Source organism: Pan paniscus, chromosome 6 (genome assembly GCF_029289425.2).
Source record: "Pan paniscus chromosome 6, NHGRI_mPanPan1-v2.0_pri, whole genome shotgun sequence".
Lineage (NCBI taxonomy): Eukaryota > Metazoa > Chordata > Mammalia > Primates > Hominidae > Pan > Pan paniscus.
Window position 1 is genome coordinate 28,660,211 of NC_073255.2, and position 21,706 is coordinate 28,681,916.

A 21,706-nucleotide genomic window follows, 5' to 3' on the forward strand; every position below is an offset into this window, starting at 1 on the left:
GAAAGATCGTACCAATGGTTGCTTAGATCTGTTGTACCTAGAACTCATATATATTGCCCAGGGGAATGTAAAGGGAACAACCACTTTGAAAAACATTTGGCAGTTTGTTAAAAGGTTGAACATATTCCTACCCTATGGCCCAGCAATTCCACTTCTAGATATTTAGCCAAGAGAAATGAAAGCATATGTCCACACAAAGACTTGTATGTAAATATTGAAAGAATTTATGTGTAATAGATGAAAACTAGAAACAACTCAAAGTCCATCAACAGATGAATGGAAAAACAGTCTGCTATGTATGTGTCTATCCATTGGAATACTACTCAGGAATAAAACGATTGAACTATAAATATAACTCAGTAAGATAGGTGAGTCTTAAAATAATTCTGCCAAGAGAAAGAAGCCAGATGATAAGGTTTGGCTGTGTCTCCACCCAAATCTCACATTGAATTGTAATCCCCATGTTTCAAGGGTGGGGTCAGGTGGAGATAATTGAATCATGGGGGCAGTTTCCCCCATGCAGTTCTCGTGGAAGTGAGTAAGTCTCACAAGATCTGATGATTTTATAAGGGGCATTTTCCCTTTTGCTTGGCACTTCTTGCTGCCGCCATGTGAAGAAGAATGTGTTTACTTCCCCTTCTGCCATGATTGTAAGTTTGCTGAGGACTCCCCAGTCATGCTGAACTGTGAGTCAATTAAACCTCTTTCCTTTATAAATTACCCAGTCTTGGGGATGTCTTTATTAGTGGTGTGAGAAGGGACCAATACAGTAAATTGGTACAGAGAGTGGAATGCTGCTGTAAAGATACCCGAAAATGTGGAAGCAGCTTTGGAACTGGGTCATGGGCAGAGGTTGGAGGGCTCAGAAGAGGACAGGAAGATGTGGGAAAGTTTGGAACTTCCTAGAGACTTGTTGAATGGCTTTGAGCAAAATGCTGATAGTGATATGGCCAGTGAAGTCCAGGTTGAGGTGGTCTCACCTGGAGATGAAGAACTTGTTGGAACTAGAATAAACGTGACTCTTGATGTTTTAGCAAAGAGATTGGTGGCATTTTGCCCCTGTCCTAGAGATTGGTGAAACTTTAAACTTGAGAGAGATGATTTAGAGCATCTGGTGGAAGAAATTTCTAAGCAGCAAAGTGTTCAAGAGGTGACTTGGGTGCTTTTAAAAGCGTTGTTTTATGTAATCACAAAGATATGGTTTGGAATTGGAACTTATGTTTAAAAGGGAAGCAGAGCATAAAAGTTAGGAAAATTTGGAGCCTGATGATGTGATAGAAAAGAAAACCCGTTTCTTGGGAGAAACTCAAGCCAGCTGCAGGAATTTGCATAAGTAACAAGTAGCTGAATGTTAATCGCTATGACAATGGGGAAAGTATCTCCAGGGCATGTCAGAAACCTTCGCAGCAGCCCTTCCCATCACAGGCACAGAGGCCTAGGAGGAAAAAATGGTTTCACGTGCTGGGCCCACGGTCCCCCTGCTGTGTGCAGCCTTGGGACATGGTGCCCTGTGTCCCACCTGCTCCAGTTACGGCTAAAAGGGGCCAAGGTACAGCTCGGGCCATGGCTTTAGAGGGTGCAAGCCCCAAGCCTTGTTAGCTTCCATGTGGTTTGAGCCTGAAGGTGCACAGAAGTCAAGAATGGTGGTTTGGGAACTTCCACCTAGATTTCAGAGGATGTATGGAAATGCCTGGATGTCCAGGCAGAAGTTTTCTGCAGGGGTGGAGCCCTTATGAAGATACTCTATTAAGATAGTGCAAAACGGAAATGAGGGATTGGAGCTCCCACACACAGCCCCAACTGGTGTACTGCCTAGTAGAGCTGTGTGAAGAGGGCCACAGTCCTCCAGACCCCAGAATGGTAGATCCACTCACAGAGCACACTGTGTGCCTGGAGAGGCAACAGACACTCAATGCCAGCCCATGAAAGCAGCCAGAAGCGGGGCTGTAGCCTGCAAAGCCACTGGGGCAGAGCTGCCCAAGGCTGTGGGAGCCCACCTCTTGCATCAGTGTGACCTGGATGTGAGACATGGAGTCAAAGGAGATCATTTTGGAGCTTTAAGATTTGACTGCCCTGCTGGATTTTGAATTTGCATGAGGCCTGTAGCCCCTTTGTTTTGGCCAATTTCTCCCATTTGGAACAGGTGTATTTACCCAATGCCTGTACCCCATAGTATAAGGAAGTAACTAACTTGCTGTTGATTTTACAGGCTCATAGGCAGAAGGAACTTGCCTTATTTCAGATGAGACTTTGGACTGTGGACTTTTGACTTAATGCTTAAATGAGTTAAAACTTTGGGGGACTGTTGAGAAGGCATGATTGTTTTTGAAATGTGAAGACATGAGATTTGGAAGGGGCCAGGGGTGGAATGATAATGGTTTAGCTGTGTCCCCACCCAAATCTCACCTTGAATTTTAATAATTCCTATGTGTCAAGGGCAGGCCCAGGTGGAGATACTTGAATTATGAGGTGGTTCCCCCATACTGTTCTCATGACTTTAGCCCTATGCCTGCATGTATATTTAAAGTTGTCTGGTTTCATTGAACCAGCACCCTCATGGAAATAAACTAGCATGATTTTCATCAATGCTTCAGTAATCTATTCTTTATATCAGAAGGGTGAAAGTAAACATATCAAGTTTTTTTTTTTGTTTCTGGGAGGACTCATAAAATATCCCATAAGTGTGGTAATAGCAGTTTTTATTCCACCTATTTCCTTTAAATGATAGTAAAAAGCTCCATGAGTAAATATATTGTCTGATTTTCTACTCTTATGTATTGTTAAGTCCTTTAAAAACTTTATTTTTAGATTAACTTGTACAATGGACTTTTTTTGTATACATTCTATGAATTTTAACACACCTATAGATTAGTGTAATAACCACTGCCACAGCCAGGATGCAGAACAGTTCCATAACCCTGAAAATTCCTGTGTGCCATCCCTTTGTAGTCACAGCCTCCTCCCAACCCTTAAACGCTGGCAACCACTGACCTTTTATCACTGTGTTTTGTGCTTTTAAGAATGTCTCACACATAGCAATATGAACCTTAAATGTAAATGGGCTAAATGCCCCAATTAAAAGACACAGACTGGCAAATTGGATAAAGAATCAAGACCCATCAGTGTGCTGTATTCAGGAGACTCATCTCACATACAAAGACACACATAGGCTCAAAATAAAGGGATGGAGGAATATTTACCAAGATAATGGAAAGCAAAAAAAAAAGCAGGGATTGCAATCCTAGTCTCTGATAAAACAGAATTTTAACCAACAAAGATCAAAAAAGTCTAAGAAGGGCATTACATAATGGAAAAGGGATCAACACAACAAGAAGAGCTAACTATCCTAAATATTATATGCACCCAATACAAGAGCACCAAGATTCATAAAGCAAGATCTTAGAGACCTACAAAGAGACTTAGACTCCCACACAATAATAGTGGGAGACTTTAACACCCCACTGTCAATATTAGATCAACGAGACAGAAAATGAACAAGGATATTCAGGACTTGAACTCAGCTCTGGACCAAGTGGATCTAATAGACACCTACAGAACTCTCCACCCCAAATCAACAGCGTATACATTCTTTTCAGCACCACATAACGCTTATTCTGAAATTGACCACATTATTGGAAGTAAAGCACTCCTCAGCAAATGCAAAAGAATGGAAATCTTAATGGTCTCTCAGACCACAGTGCAATCAAATTAGAACTCAGGATTAAGAAACGAACTCAAAACTGCACAACTACATGGAAACTGAACAACCTGCTCCTGAATGACTACTGGGTAATTAACAAAATTAAGGCAGAAATAAATAAGTTCTTTGAAACCAATGAGAACAAAGACACAATGTACCAGAATCTCTGGGACACAGCTAAAGCAGTGTTTAGAGGGAAATTTATAGCACTAAATGCCCACAGGAGAAAGCAGGAAAGATCTAAAATCAACACCCTAACATCACAATTAAAAGAGCTACAGAAGCAAGAACAAACAAATTCAAAAGCTAGTAGAAGACAAGAAATAATTAAGATTAGGGCAGAACTGCAGGAGTTAGAGACATGAAAAACCCTTCAAAAAATCAATGAATCCAGGAGCTGGTTTTTGGAAAAGATTAACAAAATAGATAGACCACTAGCCAGACTAATAAAGAAGAATCAAATAGACACAATAAAAAATGATAAAGGGGAAATCACCACTGATCCCACAGAAATCCAAGCTACCATCACAGAATACAATAAACACCTCTATGCAAATCAACTAGAAAATCTAGAAGAAATGGAAAAATTCCTGGACACATACACCCTCCCAAGACTAAATCAGAAAGTTGAATCCCTGAATAGACCAATAACAAGTTCTGAAATTGAGGCAGTTATTAATAGCCTACCAACCAAAAAAAGTCCAGGACCAGACAGATACACAGCCGAATTCCACCAGAGGTACAAAGAGGAGCTAGTACCATTCTTTCTGAAACTGTTCCAAACAGTAGAAAAAGAGGGAATCCTCCCTAACTCATTTTATGAGGCCGGCATCATCTTGGTACCAAAACGTGCCAGAGACCCAACAAAAAAAGAAAATTTCAGGCCAATATCCCTGACGAACATTGATGCAAAAATCCTCAATAAAATACTGGCAAACTGAATTCAGCAGCACATCAAAAAGCTTATCCACGACAATCAAGTCGGCTTCATCCCTGTGATGCAAGGCTGGTTCAACATATGCAAATCAGTAAACATAATGCATCACATAAACAGAACCAAAAACAAAAACCACATGATTATCTCAATAGATGCAGGAAAAAGCCTTTGATAAAATTCAACACCCTTCATGCTAAAAACTCTCAATAAACTAGGTATTGATGGAATGTATCTCAAAATAATAAAAGGTATTCATGACACACCCACAGCTAATATCTTACTGAATGGACAAAAACTGGAAGCATTCCCTTGAAAACTGGCACAAGACAGGGATGCCCTCTCTCACCACTCCTATTTAACATACTATTGCAAGTTCTGGTCAGGGCAATCAGGCAAGAGAAAGAAAGAGAGGCAGTCAAAGTCTCTCTGTGTGCAGATGACATGATTGTATATTTAGAAAATCCCATCATCTCAGCCCAAAATCTCCTTAAGCTGATAAGCAACTTCAGCAAAGTCTCAGGATACAAAATCAGTGTGCAATACTCACAAACATTCTTATACACCAGTAACAAAGGACCAAATCATGAGTGAACTCCCATTCACAATTGCTACAAAGAGAGTAAGATACCTAGGAATACAGCTAGCAAGGGATGTGAAGGACCTCTTCAAGAAGAACTACAAACCACTGCTCAAGGAAATAAGAGAGGACACAAAAAAATGGAAAACAAATTCCATGCTCATGGATAGGGAGAATCAGTATCATGAAAATGGCCATACTACTCAAAGTAATATGTAGATTCAGTGCTATCCCCATCAAGCCACCATTAACTTTCTTCACAGAATTAGAAAAAACTACTTTAAATTTCATGTGGAACCAAAAAGCCCATATAGCCAAGACAATCCTAAGCAAAAAGAACAAAGCTGGAGGCATCATGCTACCTGACTTCAAACTATAGTACAAGGCTACAGTAACCAAAATAGCATGGTACCGGTACCAAAATAGATATATAGACCAATGGAACAAAACAGAGGCCACAGAAGTAATGCCTCAGAAGTATCTACAACCATCTGATCTTTGACAAACCTGACAGAAGCAAGCAATGGGGAAAGGATTCCCTATTTAATAAATGGTGTTGGGAAAACTGGCTAGCCATATGCAGAAAACTGAAACTGGACCCCTTCCTTACACCTTACACAAAAGTTAACTCAAGATGCATTAAAGACTTAAGACCTAAAACCATAAAAACCCTAGAAGAAAACCTAGGTAATACCATTTAGGACATAGGCATGGGCAAAGACTTCATGACTAAAACACCAAAAGCACTGGCAACAAATGCCAAAATTGACAAATGGGATCTAATTAAACTAAAGAGCTTCTGCACAGCAAAATAAACTATCATCAGAGTGAACAGGTAATCTACAGAATGGGAGAAAATTTTTGCAATCTACCCATCTGACAAAGGTCTAGTATCCATAATCTACAAAGAACTGAAGCACATTTACAAAAAGAAAACAACCCCATCAAAAAGTGGGCAAAGGATATAAACCGACACTTCTCAAAAGAAGACATTTATGTGACCAACAAGCATATGAAAAAAAGCTCATCACTGGTCATTAGAGAAATGTAAATCAAAACCACGATGAGATACCATCTCATGCCACTTAGAATGGCAGTCTTTGAAAAGTCAGGAAACAATAGATGCTGGAGAGGATGTGGAGAAATAGGAACGCTTTACATTGTTGGTGGGAGTGTAAATTAGTTTGGCCATTATGGAAAATAGTGTAGCGATTCCTCACGCATCTAGGACCAGAAATACCATTTGACCCAGCAATCGCATTACTGGGTATATACCCAAAGGATTATAAATCATTGTACTATAAAGACATGCACACTTAAGTTTGTTGCAGCACTGTTCACAATAGCAAAGACTTGGAACCAACCCAAATGCCCATCAGTGATAGACTGGATAAAGAAAATGTGGCACATATACACCATGCAATACTGTGCAGCCTTAAAAAATGATGAGTTCATATCCTTTGCAGGGACATGGATGAAGGTGGAAGCCATCATTCTCAGCAAATTAACACAGGAACAGAAAACCAAATACCACATGTTCTCACTCATAAGTGAACATGTTCTCACTCATAAGTTGAACAATGAGAACATATGGACACAGGGAGGGGAACATCACACAGTGGGGCCTGTTGGGGAGTGGGGGTCTAGGGGAGGGATAGCATTAGGAGAAATACCTAATGTAGATTATGGTTTGATGGGTGCAGCAAACCACCATGGCACGTGTATACCTATGTAGCAAGCCTGCACGTTCTTCACGTGTATCCCAGAGCTTAAAGTATATAAAAAAAAGAAAAAATAGAAAAAAATATAAAATAAAAATAATATCATATTAGTGGTATCATACAGTATATAATTTTGTGAGTCTAGCTTCTTTCATTCAGCATGTGAATCATTTGTGATTCACTCAAGTTATCTAATGTAGTTTTTCCCTTTTTTGTTTCTGAATAGTGCTCTGTTGTATGTACATACCAAATTTGTTTGTTCACCTGTTGCGGAACATTTGCATTGTTTCCAGTGTTTGACTATTGCAGATAAAGCTACTGTGAACATGTGTATATAGGTTTTTATGTGAACGTAAGTTTTTGTTTCTCTATGGTAATTACCCAGGAGTGAAATTTCTGGGTCAGATTGTAATCGTATGTGTTATTCTTTAAGGACCTGCCAAACTGTTTTCCAGAGTGGCTGTACTGTTTTTGATTTTCACCTGCAATATATGAAAGTTTCAGTTCAGCATCATTGTCGGCACCTCGTATTGTTATTATCTTCTATTTTAGCCATTCTCATAGGTGTGTGGTAGTGTTTCATTGTGGTTTTAATTTCTCTAATAGATAATGATGTTGAGCATCTTTTAGTTTATTTATTATTGGCTTTCTGTATTTTCTTTGGTGAAGTGTCTGTCTTTTGCCTGTTTTTTAATTGGATTTTTGTTTTATTGCTGTAGAGTTTTGGGCATTGATAAATATATTCTAGATACAAGTCCTTTATCAGATGTCATTTGCAATGATTTTTTCTGGCCTGTAGCTTTTCATTTTCTTTTCAGTGTCTTTTGCAGAGAAAAGGGTTTTAATTTTGAAGTTTAATTTATTATTGTTTTCTTTTTATGTATCATGCTTTTAGTGTTGTGTATAAGAACTCTTTGCATAACCCAAAGACTTGAATATTTTTTCTTATATTTTCTTCTAAAAGCTCTATAGTTGTATGGTTTACATTTAGAGCTGAGATCTCTTTGGATGTAATTTTTGTGTAAGGTGGGAGGTTTATGTCAGGGTTCATGTTTTTGCATATGGATGTCCAATTTTACAACACCATTTTTTTAAAAGAGTGTTATTTTCTGTTGAATTGTCTTTGTATCTTTGTCAGAAATAAATCGGCCATTTTTGTGTGAGTCTGTTTGTGGACTCTTTCTGCTGTTGATCTGTGTGTCTATCCATTTACCAACATCATACTGTCTTGGTTACTGTATCTTTATAGTATGTCTTAAAATTGGGTAGTATGATTCTTTTTCAGATTTTAGCTATTCAGCTATCTTTTCTTTTTTGTATATATTTTATTTTATATTTTACATCTTACCTTATTTTATTTTATTGAGACGTGTAAGGTCAGCCGAGAGAAAGGAAAAATAGACCTAAAGTCAGGAGCGTTAAGTTTATTGAACCTGAGGGGCTGCTTCACCTCACTCAGAGGAGGCAGCCCTGAGTTTACAAAATGAGGGGTTTATATTGGAGAAGGGAGTTCGAGGGAGTTCTTTGGTGTGGCCGCATTCCAGGGTTGTTTGCTGGTTAATTTTGTCACATATCACCTTGTGACATTTGTGGTAGCAGAACTTACAGGAAGGTGTAGGTAAAGTTTGTTTATGCTTCCAACGACCTTCCCCTGTGCGGTCCAGATGGTTCGTAATTGGGGTTTGTTTATCGCAGCAAGGTCTGATAAGTGAAGTCTGCTGGCTTCACTGTGGTGCCTAGATAAGGGCTTAGAAATGTAAAGAGGCTTGGGGGAAGGGTGGGCAGCACGGAGACGTTTGAGGGGAGCGCCAAGAAGCTTTATGGGGCAGTTTGTCTTTAAGACGCAGTCTCACTCTGTCACCCAGGCTGGAGTGTACTGGCACAATCTTGGCTCACTGCAACCTCTGCCTCCCGGGTTCAAACGATTCTTGTGCCTCAGCCTCCCGAGGAGCTGGGATTATAGGCACCCGCCACCACACTCGGCTAATTTTTGTATTTTTAGTAGAGATGAGGTTTCACCATGTTGACCAGGCTGGTCTCGAACTCCTGACCTCAAGTGATCCACCTGCCTTGGCCTCCCAAAGTGCTGGGATTACAGGAGTGAGCCACTGCGCCTGGCTGCTTTTCCATGTATATTTTACAAACAGCTTGTCTGTGTGCACAAAAGCCCTGCTGTGATTTTGATTGGAATTGCATTAAATCTGTAGATCAATATGGGGAGAATTGACATCTTTACTACATTGAGCCTTTAATTTGTGAACTCCATTTATTTAAATTTTCTCTGGTTTCTTTTATCAACGTTTTGTTATTTTGGGCTTACAGATTCTATACATGTGTTGTTAGATTTATACCTAAGAATTTCATGTTTGGAAGCTATTGTGTTTTAAAAAAATTTTTGTTTTCTAGTTGGTCAAGTTCTTTTTTACAACAGTATTTTTTTGATAGTAAAGTTAGTTTGGTACGAAAGGCTGTGTATACTTTGACCTTCCTCCTCAAAGAATTGGGCAATTTATTATGAAAGCACATAGTGTAAAATATATAAAAGGGCAAAAAGTCAAGATCCAAGGGCTGTGCTTAAAAAGGTAATATTCAGAGTTAAACTGGAAGCATTATCAAAATATTTTATTTACAAGGCCATGAAGGGATTACTGTCACTTTGTCTTTAAAAAATTTTAGAAATAGCAATAATAAAAAAGTAATAGTTTGATAGCAAAGCTCTAGAATACTAAGTAGATATTTTGGGCATATCAAAGATACTGTGGTTTTAGATCATTTTTCTTATGAGATCCAGATTAAATGAAGTGTTCTGAAGACTGCCTACAGAAAATTCAAAACAATGGACAATTCAAGTGTTGTGGGTTATTACCTTCAGTAATAAACCATATCTTTTTTTAAACGTTTAAATTAGGTTTGGGGGTACATATGCAGGTTTGTTATATAGATAAACTCGTGCCACAGGGGCTTGTTGTACAGATTATTTTGTCACCCAGATACTAAGCCTAGTACCCAATAGTTATTTTTTCTGCCCCTCTCCCTCCTCCTACCCTCTGCCCTTAAGTAGGCCCCGTGTCTGTTGTTGCCTTCTTTGTGTTCATGAGTTCTCAACATTTAGTGAGAACACACAGTATTTGGTTTTCTATATCTTTTAACTGAAATACATGGACTATAGTTTTATCATGACACCATTTGTATTAAGGTTCTTCACTATATTTTTAGGTTATTATGGAAATCTTAAAGGTGTTTTCTAGAAGCCAGTTTTTAAAAAGTATAACAGTTCTGTCTGATGTTACATTGAAAAAGAATTGTGTTTTTGTGTGTGTTGAGGAGTACTGCTGTGAAGAAGTTGAATATAAAGAAGTGAATGGCCCCCTTTCTTTATTTTTATTTATTTATTTATTTTTAAGAGATGGGGTCTCACTATATTGCTCAGGCTGGTCTCAAACTCCTGAGCTCAAGCGATCTTCCCACCTCGACCTCCCAAAGTGCTGGGATTACAGGCATGAGCTACCACGTCTGTCCCCCTTTTATTTATTCAGAGACACATTTTCAGTATTGCTTTCCCTAAAATGCATTTTTTCCTGCTTTATTTTTCTGTTACCATATTACACACTTATTTATCTTTATTATTGTCTGCTTCTACCACTCGAGTGGAAGCTTTTTGGGAGTAGCTTATCTATCTTGTTTGCCACTATATCCTCAAATGCCTAGAACTGAGCCTGGTGCAAAGTGGGCACTCAAATATTAGTTGAATGAATGTTTAAATTTTAGCCACAGTTATATGCTGAAGTATTAGGCTTTAAAAAATAGTTCCATGTTTTTTTCCTGAGTTCATTTACTTACCTCTCATTTATGGCCCCATGTACATCATTTTATTCTTTAAAACCTTGCATGAAGATTTTATTCCGACTCTTAATATATTTCTAGGAGATGTTAGTGGTCATACTGATCACCCAGTGAACCTAACTTTGCATTTCTGGACCTTCTTAATAACGTGAGACCCAAACCTTTATGTAATTTCAGTCACTTCCCCAAACCAGGATTTTGTGAATCTCTACAATTGTTATTTTTCAAACGTAATAGAATCCAATCCATTATATTTTTCTCCTAACAGGATTTCCTGTCCTCTCATTTACTGTGTCTGCTAATCTTAAATCTCCAGTGTGTTTATTTACTGTCTCTCTTTTCTTCCAGTTTATCAGCAACCTTCTAGCTTTTTTCTTTATTTACTCAGCCTTGGACCCTATCATACAATTCCCAGACTATGCCTTATATTCCCATTTACTCCTGTTCTTCTGTTTAGTCTTTTTGGAAAAAACTCAATTTTAGATAAGCTATGGCCTGCCATTTGTGGGTAAAAAATTCTTTCTCATTTCTCTCTCTCTCTTTTTTTTTTTTTTTTTTTTGAGATGGAGTCTTGCTCTGTCGCCCAGGCTAGAGTGCAGTGGTGTGATCTCGGCTCACTGCAACCTCTGCCTCCTAGGTTCAAGCGATTCTCCTGTCTCAGCCTCCTGAGTAGCTGGGATTACAGGCGCACGCTGCCATGCCTGGCTAATTTTTTGTGTTTTAGTAGAGATGGGGTTTCACCATCTTGCTCGGGCTGGTCTCGAACTCCTGAGCTCAGGCAGTCCACCTGCCTCGGCCTCCCAAAGTGTTAGGATTACAGGCGTGAGCCACCATGCCCAGCCCCATTTCTCCTTTTTAAAAAGTTTTATTTCTATGCGTCAATAACTTTTATAAAGGCATTACATTTTATTTCTTTAACAGAGTGTGACCAAACATATTTGTTTTTATTTTTTATTTTTTTATTTTTTGGAGATGGAGTTTTGCTCTGTCACCTGGGCTGGAGTGCAGTGGCACTATACAGCTCATTGCAGCCTCAATCTGTTGGGCTCAAGTGATCCTCCTGCCTTAGCCCCCTGAGTAGCTGGGACTACAGGTTGTATCACCACTCTTGACTCATTTTTGAATTTTTTTTGTAAAGATGGGGTTTCACCATGTTGCCCAGCTTGGTCTCAAAATCCTGGGCTCAAGCAATTTGTCCACCTTTGTCTGCCAACATGGTGGGACTACAGGCATGAGCCACTGTGCCCAGCCCATATTTGTTAATTTAAGGACATTATTATGTCTATTTATAACATGGTGGTAACATCCTCCCTTGGTGAGAGCACATAGAACATGTTTGGAACTAACTGCTTTAGAAAGTTTTATCTCATTACACCCTCCTAACAAGCACGTGAGGGAGTACGTTATTATCCGAAGTATAGATATGATAATTTTGTGTGTCAGAGAGGAAGTACCTGAGTGATGCCCCATTTCAGAATTTTAGTGTCTCGAGGCTCCATGCAAGACCACCTTCTGCCTTCACATCACATATTATTAAGCCTGGAAGGCAGTCTTCACTGAAGCCAATGATGAACAACTGATGAAGGGAACCCAGGGCTGGGAAATAAGTTACCAGTAAATGTCATGGCATTGACCACTATGAAGTCCCTTGTATCGTATTATTCCCCTTTTAGGCATCTTTAGGCTTGTCTCCTATGTGCTGTTTTTTAAGAAGTTCTCTGCTTACAAAGTCTTGCGTGGATGTATTTAATACTTTTGTTTGGAATACAGGTACACTTTTCACACGTGATGCCTGGTTTTCATGTGTAATCCAAAAATAAGAGACAATGGGAAAGTTATGTTCCATATGCTGTCCTTTCTTGAGGACCAGCTCACGTGACTTGTGATAAGCTCCCCCACCTTCTCTGAACCTTAGCAGTGCCTCTCAGGAATATGCTAACTAAGATAAATGGAGGGAAAGGAACATGGGTAGCAGCCCCTTAAAATCTAGAGGTTTTATGATTCTAACGTCATAATCAAGCAGACTGGGGAATAGAACTCATTATTGTAGAATTGAATGTAGGAGGATTAAGAGATACAGGTTGGGCTGGGCGCGGTGGCTCACGCCTGTAATCCCAGCATTTTGGGAGGCCGAGGTGGGTGGATCACGAGGTCAGGAGATAGAGACCATCCTGGTTAACATGGTGAAACCCCGTCTCTACTAAAAGTACAAAAAATTAGCCGGGTGTGTTGGCTGGCACCTGTAGTCCCAGCTACTGGGGAGGCTGAGGCAGGAGAATGGTGTGAACCCGGGAGGCGGAGCTTGCTGTGAGCAGAGATCGCGCCACTGCACTCCAGCTTGGGTGACAGAGCAAGACTCCGTCTCAGAAAAAAAAAAAAAAAAAAAAGAGAGATACAGGATGGACAGACTCACTAATCTCTTTAGTACCCTTCCCTGTACAGGAATTTTGTGTATTAATATTTCTGAAACTGCTTTGAGAGCCAATCAAGAACCTTAGACTGGTCATTCCTGTCTTATCGGATCCAAATGCAGAGAACTTGGAGGAGGTTCACCTTTCAAAGTTTTTGTTTTTGTTTTTTAAGATAGTCTATTTACCCATATTTTTATTCTTATTCTTTTTAAAATTTCTAATGTTTCAGCATTTCTCCTTTTATCATTTTTATCCTAATAACTTCTTTTGGCCATTCTTTCAAGGTAAGTCTACTGGTGACAAATTTTTAGTGTCCTTTATCTGAGAGCATCTTGATGTCACCTTTATTTCTGAAGAATATTTTCACTGGGAATAGAATTCTGGATTGGTAGTTCTTTTTCTTTTAGCATTTGGAAAAGATTGTGCTGCTTTCTTTAGGTGTCCATGGTTTCTGATGAGGAATTCACTGTCATTTGAATCATTTCCTTTATAGGTAATATTACATTTCTCTCTAACCAGTTTCAAGATTTTTGTTTTCTTTAGTTTTAAGTTTATTATGGTATGTAGTGGCATGTGTTTCTTTAAGTTTATTCTGTTTGAGGTTTTCTCAGCTTCAGCTTCTTCAGCCTGTGGGCTTATGTTTTTCAACAAATGTGGGAAGTTCAGCAATTATTTACTCAAATGCATTTTAGCCCCCCATCCTTTCTCCTCTTTTTCTAGGACTCTGATTATACAAATTTTCTGTCTTTTATTGTCTCACAGGTTCTTGGGGCTCTGTTTATCAGGGTGTTTTTTTTTTGTAATGATGGTTGTTCAAATGGGTTATTTTCTATTTTTTCATCTTCAGATTCATTAGTGCTTTCCTGTCATATTTATTCTATCATTCGGTCCACCTAATGAGTTTTAACATTTTTGATTACTGTTTTTCTGTTATAAAATTTCCAATTGATTCTTTTTTATATCTTCTGTCTTCTGTTTCTTTGCTTTCTATTTTAAAAATTTAAGTGTGTTTGTAATTGCTCTATGCAGCATTTTTATGATGGCCGTTTTAAAATCCTTCTCAGATAATCACAACATCTGTTCTATTTGGTGTCCGGTGGTTGTCTTTTTCTCAGTCAAGTTGAGATTATTCTGGTTCTTGATATAAAGTGATTTTTTATTGTACCCTAAACATTTGGGTTATTATGTTGTGAGACTATGAATCCTTTTTAATATATATATATATATTTTTTGTAGGCAGCCACCCTGTTTAGGTATAGTATGCAGTTCCAGATGGGGTTAGATATGTAGCTCCCCACTGGGCTCTGCTGACATCACCCCAGCAAAAGTGGAATGCCCAGTTGTACTGCCTTACTTCTCCTTGCTGCTGACAGATGGGAGTGTAAATTCAGCACTTTATTGAGTTCTTTTGACACCGGGAGACCAGGAGGAGCAAAGTGTTAGCTATAACTGTTTCACCACCACCTTATTCCACCTTCTTGTGCCTTGTTGCTACCTGGTGAGAGTGGAAGTTTTACTCCCCAGTGGGTCCTGCCAATACCGTGGGGAGTGGGCAATGAAAAACTGAATGCTGACTCGTACTACTTCACACTGCTTTGTTTCACTTTTTTTGCTGCTGGGTGGGAGTGGAAGTAAGCCCTGTTCTGAGTCCCACTGACAGTATCCCAGACTGTAGAGTGACAGCTAGTGCTGTTTCTCACTGCTGTCTTCTGCCTCTGTTGATGGGTGGAAGTAGAAGTTCAGTTCCCTGTTTGGCTTCATGGATACCATGCTAGTGGAGGAAGCAAAGGGATGACTTCCCATGACTTGTTGCTGCTGGGTAGGGCTGAAAGTCCAGCTCCTCACTCAGCACTACTAATACTACGGATGGGATAGGGGGCAGTTTTTCGTTTGCTGTGTGACTGGAATAGGGTATATTACCTATTACAGTTTTCTGTTCTGCTAGGCCACCCTATTCCCAGTCCTGTGGCTACAGGAAGCAGGCTTTTCTTGGAGCTTTTGTGTGTGTGTGTGTATGTGTGTGTGTGTGTGCCTGTGTCTGTTGGCATTTCTGGGTGGCAGACTTCTCAAGGACCCCATCAGAGATATAGGGGGGCAAAAAGAAAGCCCAGGGAACTCACCATTATATTGTTCCTCAAGTGGCAAGGTCCTAGCTACTTCACCTTCTTCTTTCTACCTTTTAGGGTTTTCCTGTGTTGTATTATAGCTAGAGTTGTTTGTTTTTTTTAAGAGGAAAGATTGATGTGAAATGTGACTACTCCATCTTGGCTGGAACTCCTTGCATGCTCTTGTACCTTGGGAGCTGAATGCTGTTGCACTGCATTACTTTAATTGAGCCCTTGGTGCTTTCTTTTGGTTCTTTGACCTCCTCACAGCCACCTCATTCTCACATTCCTCTCAACAATTATTTTAAACCTTTTCATCAATTCTCCACTTAAATCCTATCCTCATTCTTCTCAGATGATCTTACTTCTTATTTTACTGAAAAACTTGAGATCATGTTATGTGCTTTTCATCAAATTTGAGCACTTACAAATTACAGTCATCCCTCAGTATACACAGGGAATTGGTTTCAGGACCCCCACATATGCCAAAATCTGCGCAAAGTCCCACTGTGAGTTTTGTGGAACCTGCTAATACGAAAAGTGGACCTTTTATATATGCAGGCTTTATGTCTTATTAATAGTGTATTTTTCCATCCATGTTTGGTTGAAAAAAATCTGCATGTTAGTGGGCCAAAACAGTTCAAATCCACATTGTTCAAGGGACTACATTATCTGTTTACCCAGTCTTCTATCTTTGCCTCCTATTTCAGAGAATTAAAGTGCTCCTTCCCCAGTGCAAGTAATTCGGTACTGTAACATACAATATGGGGTTGTAACCTTGGAGCGGTAGGCTACACTGTATAGCCTAGGTGTGTGGTAGGATATATCATCTAGGTTTGTGTAAGTACATTTGTTATGATGTTCACACAAGGATGAAATTGCCTCATGATGCATTTCTGAGAATATATTCCTGTTATGTATTCCTGCTGTTAAACAACACGACTGTTGTTTTGTCAGTTACTGAGAGTTGAAGTCCCTGGCTATAATTGTAGACTTGCCTATTTCTCCTTTCAACTCTATCTTGTGGTTTAAGGTCATCTTGTATAATATGTACATATTTAGGATTGTTATGTCCTCTTAGTAGATTGATACTTTTATCATTATGTAATATCCTTCTTTTTCTGTAGTAATTTTCTTTGCTCTAATGTCTACTTTGTCTGATATTAATACAGCCATTCTTGTGTTTGAACATTAATGTTTGCATGGTATATCTTCTGCCATCCGTTTACTCCAAAGGTACCTACATTGTTGAATTTGGAGTAAGTTTCTTATAAATAACATATAGTTGCATTGTTTTTTATTTACTCTTGCTAATCTCTGTCTTTTAATTGGGGTTTTTAGACCATTTACATTTAGGGTAATTATTGATATTTTAGGGCTTAAATCTACCATTGTATTACTGGTTTTGTTTCTTGTTTCTTTTTCTTTTTTTCCCTTCCTGTGTGTTACTTGAAAAAATTTTAAGAGTCCATCTTTTTATGTATATATAGAATATATAGATATAAAATATATATTATATATAAAACATATATAATAGATATAAAATATATATAAAATAGATATATATAGTAGATATATATATAAAATAGATATAATATATATAAAATAGATACATATAAAATAGATATAATATATATAAAATAGATATATATAATATATATAAATATATATTATATAAATATATAATATATATTTGTATATAAATATGTATAAATATATATTATATATAAATATGTATAATATATATTTATATATAAATATACATAAAATATATGTATATATGTGTGTGTATATATATATACACACACACACACACACACGTCTACATGATGTCTTATTTTTTTTAAACAACACCTGTACTCCAGATAAATATGGTCAAAATAAATGAAAAACTCAAGATGACATTATTCCCATTTGTCTAAAGGCCGGGTGTTGTGTAGATGATAAGCACCTGCCATTTATGATGACAGGTGATAGATCCAAAGTAATTGCCAGATTCGTTAATTTTTTTCCATTTCTAAATCATCCATAAAGAAAATCACTTATAGGGTCACATCATCCTTACAGTAGTTTAGCAGAGCAACTGTGCCATCTAGATTGATGTTTTCACCAGTAAAGGACTGGTAGTTTTTGAAATTAGCAAGTATGTGCTTGATTTGTTCTGCAGCTTCTGCCATAAAAGGTTTTACTCTTTCTGGTCTTCATTCTTCAAGTTTGCCTTTGATTGATTTAATGTAATCTTTCATATACATCTTGTAGGCTTCTTTTATGAAGCCAGCTTGCTGCAAGTGATGGTTCATGACAATATCAATACCAGTGATTACTGTGCTTTCAGGACCTTCACCCTTGGGTCCTTCAGTAGAGGCATTTCCACCAATGAGCAAGTCATCAATATTACCCTATGTCTTACTGACCATCTTCCTCTCCCCCTCCAGGCACAGCCTGTTTGCAGTATCTCAGATCTTGTAATTGTCAGAGATAATCATGATGGTGGCTGGAGGTAGACGATAGCAGTGCTCGCTTATAGCAGAAGCCTGGAGCTTGGAGCAAGTATGGTGCAGTTGGAAAGGCACTCCAGGGAATAGGAAGCATCCAGAAAAGTATATTGTGTTTTTGAGTGTATTGCCTCTTACAGTTTTCCTAGTGGTTGGTTTGGGTATTACAATATACATATGTGGCTTATTACATTCTAGTGATGTCAGCATTTCACCATTTTGAGTGAAGTATAGAAACCTCACTTCCTTTGAGGTTCCTTTATTCTCCCCACTTTTAAATATCATTGTCTTGAGTATCAGATGGTGGTGTAATTTTGGTTTGAATCATCATATATGATTAGAAAACTCATGATGAGAAGGATAGTCTGTGGTATTAGTCATATTTCTGTTTTTTTCCATTGTTATTTCTTCCTTCCTGATGCTCCAAGACTCCTTTAAAAAATTATTTTCTTTTTGTTTGAAGTACTTCCTTTAGCCACTCTTTAAGATTGTGTCTAGTGACAAATTCTTTCGTTTTCCCTTATTTGAGAACATCTTGATTTCACTTTCATTACTGATGGATAGTTTTACTGGACATAGAATTTGTGGTGGTTGAGAGTTATTTTCTTTTAAAAGTTGAAAAATGTGCTACTTCTTTCGGTCTCCATAATTTCATATGATAAACGTTTATCATACAAGGTAGTATTTCTTATAGGTAGTGTTTTATTTCTCTCTGGTTGCTTTCAGGATTTTTTCTTTGTCTTTAGTTTTCCCAAACATCTTTTTTCATTCTTTTCTTTTTTTTTTTTTTTAAGATTTTTTTTCTATTTGGGGTTTGCACATCTTCTTTAATCTTCTTCAAAATTTGGGAACTTTTCAACCATTATTTTCTTAAACTTTTTTTTATTAAATTTCTCTAGATTTAGGGAGAACAAGTGCAGTTTTGTTACACAGGTATATTGTTTAATGGTGAAGTCTGGGCTTTTAGTGTAATTTTGAACAGTGTACATTGTACTCATTAAGTAATTTCTCATACCCCACCCCTTTCCCACCCTCCCACCTTTTCGAATCTTCATTGACTTTTATTCGACATTCTGTGTCCATATGCACATTTTATTTAGCTCCTACTTATAAGTGAGAAAATGCAGTATTGGGCTTTCTGATTTTGAGTTGTTTCACTTAAGATAATGGCTTCTGATTCCATCCATGTTGCTGCAAAAGATATGATTTTATTCTTTTTTATTGCTGAATATTCTGTTGTATGCATGTGTGTGTACATATGTATGTATGTGTATATGTGTACTCACACACATACATACACACCACCGTTTCTTTACTCACTCATCTGTAGTCACTATTTTAAAATACTCCTTTAGCCCCATTATTTTTTTCCTTTTCTTCTGAGACTCTGAAAGTTGGATCTTTTGTTATTGTCTCACAGGTCCTTGAGGCTCTCTGTTCTTTTTTTTTTTTTTTTGTCTGTTTTCTCACTGATCAGGCTGAGCAAATTGTATTGATCTGTTCTGAAGTTCACTGATTTTGTCTTCTGTCATTTCTGTCATTTCAATTTATCCCATCCAGTTTTAAGATTTTGGTTATTGTACTTTGTAGTTCCGTAACTTTCATGTGATTATTTTTAATAACTTTTTTCTTTGCTGAAATTTCTTTTTATTTACCTTAGAGAAATTATAATTGTTTGTTGAAGCATTTTATGACCATTGCTTGAAAGTTCTTGTCAGATAATTATGTGATTCATCGTGGCGTTGATTGCAGTTTCTCGTTGAAGTTGTGGTTTTCCTGGTACTTTGTATGACAAGTGATTTTTAATTTTATCTTGGACATTTTGGACACTATTTTAATAGATTCTGGGTCCTACTGAAAATTTTATTTTAGCAGTCAGTCACCTTGTTTAGGTTTAAACAGAGGTCCTGGACTACTTTTTGAACTGTGGTTTTAACGACAATCTAATTTTCAGAAACTTTTCAGTTATATTTTGATCTGCTTGAGTTGTTGCGTGCTGCTGGGCCTCCAGTGGTCCCTGCTGATGGTGTTTGAGGGAATGAAAGGAACTTTTCAAGGCTGAACTGCCTGGTGCTTCTAAGTATGGGAATGGAGACCCTGGTCTATGGGATGAAGCTTCTTGAGCTGGGTGCTAGTTGTGGCAGGATCTCTCCTTTCCTATGACAGATGCAGAATACCTCCAGAACCATCCCTTGTTATGGTGGGATCCCCCTACTTATGGGTGTCAGAGTGTATTTACTGGACCAGCTGCTTGTGGTGTGGTTTTCCTTTGTTGGTGCCTGTGGCCTCGTTGGTGTCTCAGGTGGTGCTGCTGCTGAGGATGGTGAATGCTTCCCCTGGCTGCTTATTGACAGAGAGGTTTCCAGTTGAACCTTCTTGCTGTTTCTTCTGGCCTCACATGGTGGTGTTGATGGCAATCCTATTAAATTCAAGAGAAGAATGGATCTACCTGGGCTGCTTTCTGTTGCAGGCGTAGGAGTTGGGAAACATCAGATCTGGCTCACTTTTTTTTTTTTTTTTTTTTTTTTTCAGTTGGGAGGGTTATAAGACAACCTGTTACTATGTTGTTCCTCTAGTCCTGGGGTCTTCAACTAGTTTTTCTTCCTTTTTTAAACCTTTCAGTGTTTTCCTTTGGTTATATTTTATGGTATTTTCAGGTTTTATAATTGTACTTAATGGAGAGGAACAGGAAGAGACCAAAAGCCCTTTTGCTCATTTTTTAATTGCAATGGGTGGAACTTATTTGGATCTGGATTTAAATAAACTAAAAAAGTAAACTAATTTGATATGAGATTACTCAAATTTTGAAAGCTAGGTATTTTGTATAAAAGTATTTTTCCTATAATGATTGTGTAAAAATAAAAGACTGTCTCTTAGAGATATGTACTAAGATATTTATAGGTGAAATTATGAAATACATAGGATTTGCCTCAAAGATAATATATATGCGTTTGTTCATAGGGTAAGAGTGGTCACTGGCTGATGGTTGTTAGGGCTGGGGGATGAATATGTGGGACTCAGAATACCTTTGTGTATGTAAAAAATTCTCCATGTTTTTAAATTAAATTTAATTAATTTATTTTTTGCATCCCCCTTATTTCTGAAGTTTTTTTTTAAGTTTAGCTTATATTTCTTGAACAAAGTTTAGATATTGTGGTAGAAAGAAACTTGCCTGATTTATTTTCTTTGTACCTAATTTTTGAGTATTGGTGAGGCTAACATGATATAGGCTACCAAGTTCTAACACATTTTCTTATAAGGTGAGGAAATATTAAAGTGTTCATAGTGTGTACATCCCCTCTGATCGGTGCTTTAGGAGCCCCAGGAACCATTTGGTTGCTTGTGAACAAGTAATTACAATGAAAGTGCTTTTACCCTGTAAGAGAGTTAATGTGCCTTCTTTAAGTAAGCTCTTTTCTAGTCACCAGGATCTGAAGTTCCAGAGTTGACTCTTCTATAGATCGGTGTATTAATACATTGGACATTTATTCATTCTTACTTTCTTTCACAGCTTTCTGTTCAAAATCAGGAGTTTGAGATAAATAAAGATGGAATCCCGAAAGTGGATCAGTTTCATCTGGTATGTGACCTTTTTGACATTTACTGGTTTGAAACACATGCAGTAATATAAACTTAGATATCTGACTGAAAGTTGTCCTCCAGTTTTTCTAAGAATCCAAATTAACATTTGCAATAAATGAAGTATTGGAAAAAATTCACGTGCCCTACTTAATACAACTTAATTAATACACCAGTGTTACTCTGCTGGGTTGTTTGTCACACAGATTATATAAATAATCTAACAATTAGGGAAGAATATTGTTTACTATGTGTTTCAAGATCATATTATAGTAAAATAATGTTTTATTATAACTTAGTTTTTTGTAAGTACCTAACTATATCTTTGTCATTCACAT

At 37.7% G+C, this 21,706-nt stretch overlaps 1 protein-coding gene and 1 pseudogene across 2 annotated transcripts in view; one reads left to right on the forward strand and one right to left on the reverse strand.

Moving 5' to 3' along the window:
• STK31 (serine/threonine kinase 31) overlaps positions 1-21,706 on the forward strand; it is a 128,994-nt gene that overhangs the window by 90,010 nt on the left and 17,278 nt on the right. For both annotated transcript variants that reach the window (XM_008960039.5, XM_055115782.2), the window contains exon 23: positions 21,301-21,369. In XM_008960039.5, coding sequence (XP_008958287.1) covers positions 21,301-21,369 — 69 coding nt within the window. The remainder of the gene's footprint in view (positions 1-21,300; positions 21,370-21,706) is intronic.
• LOC103784331 (translationally-controlled tumor protein-like) lies at positions 17,295-17,765 on the reverse strand (annotated as a pseudogene).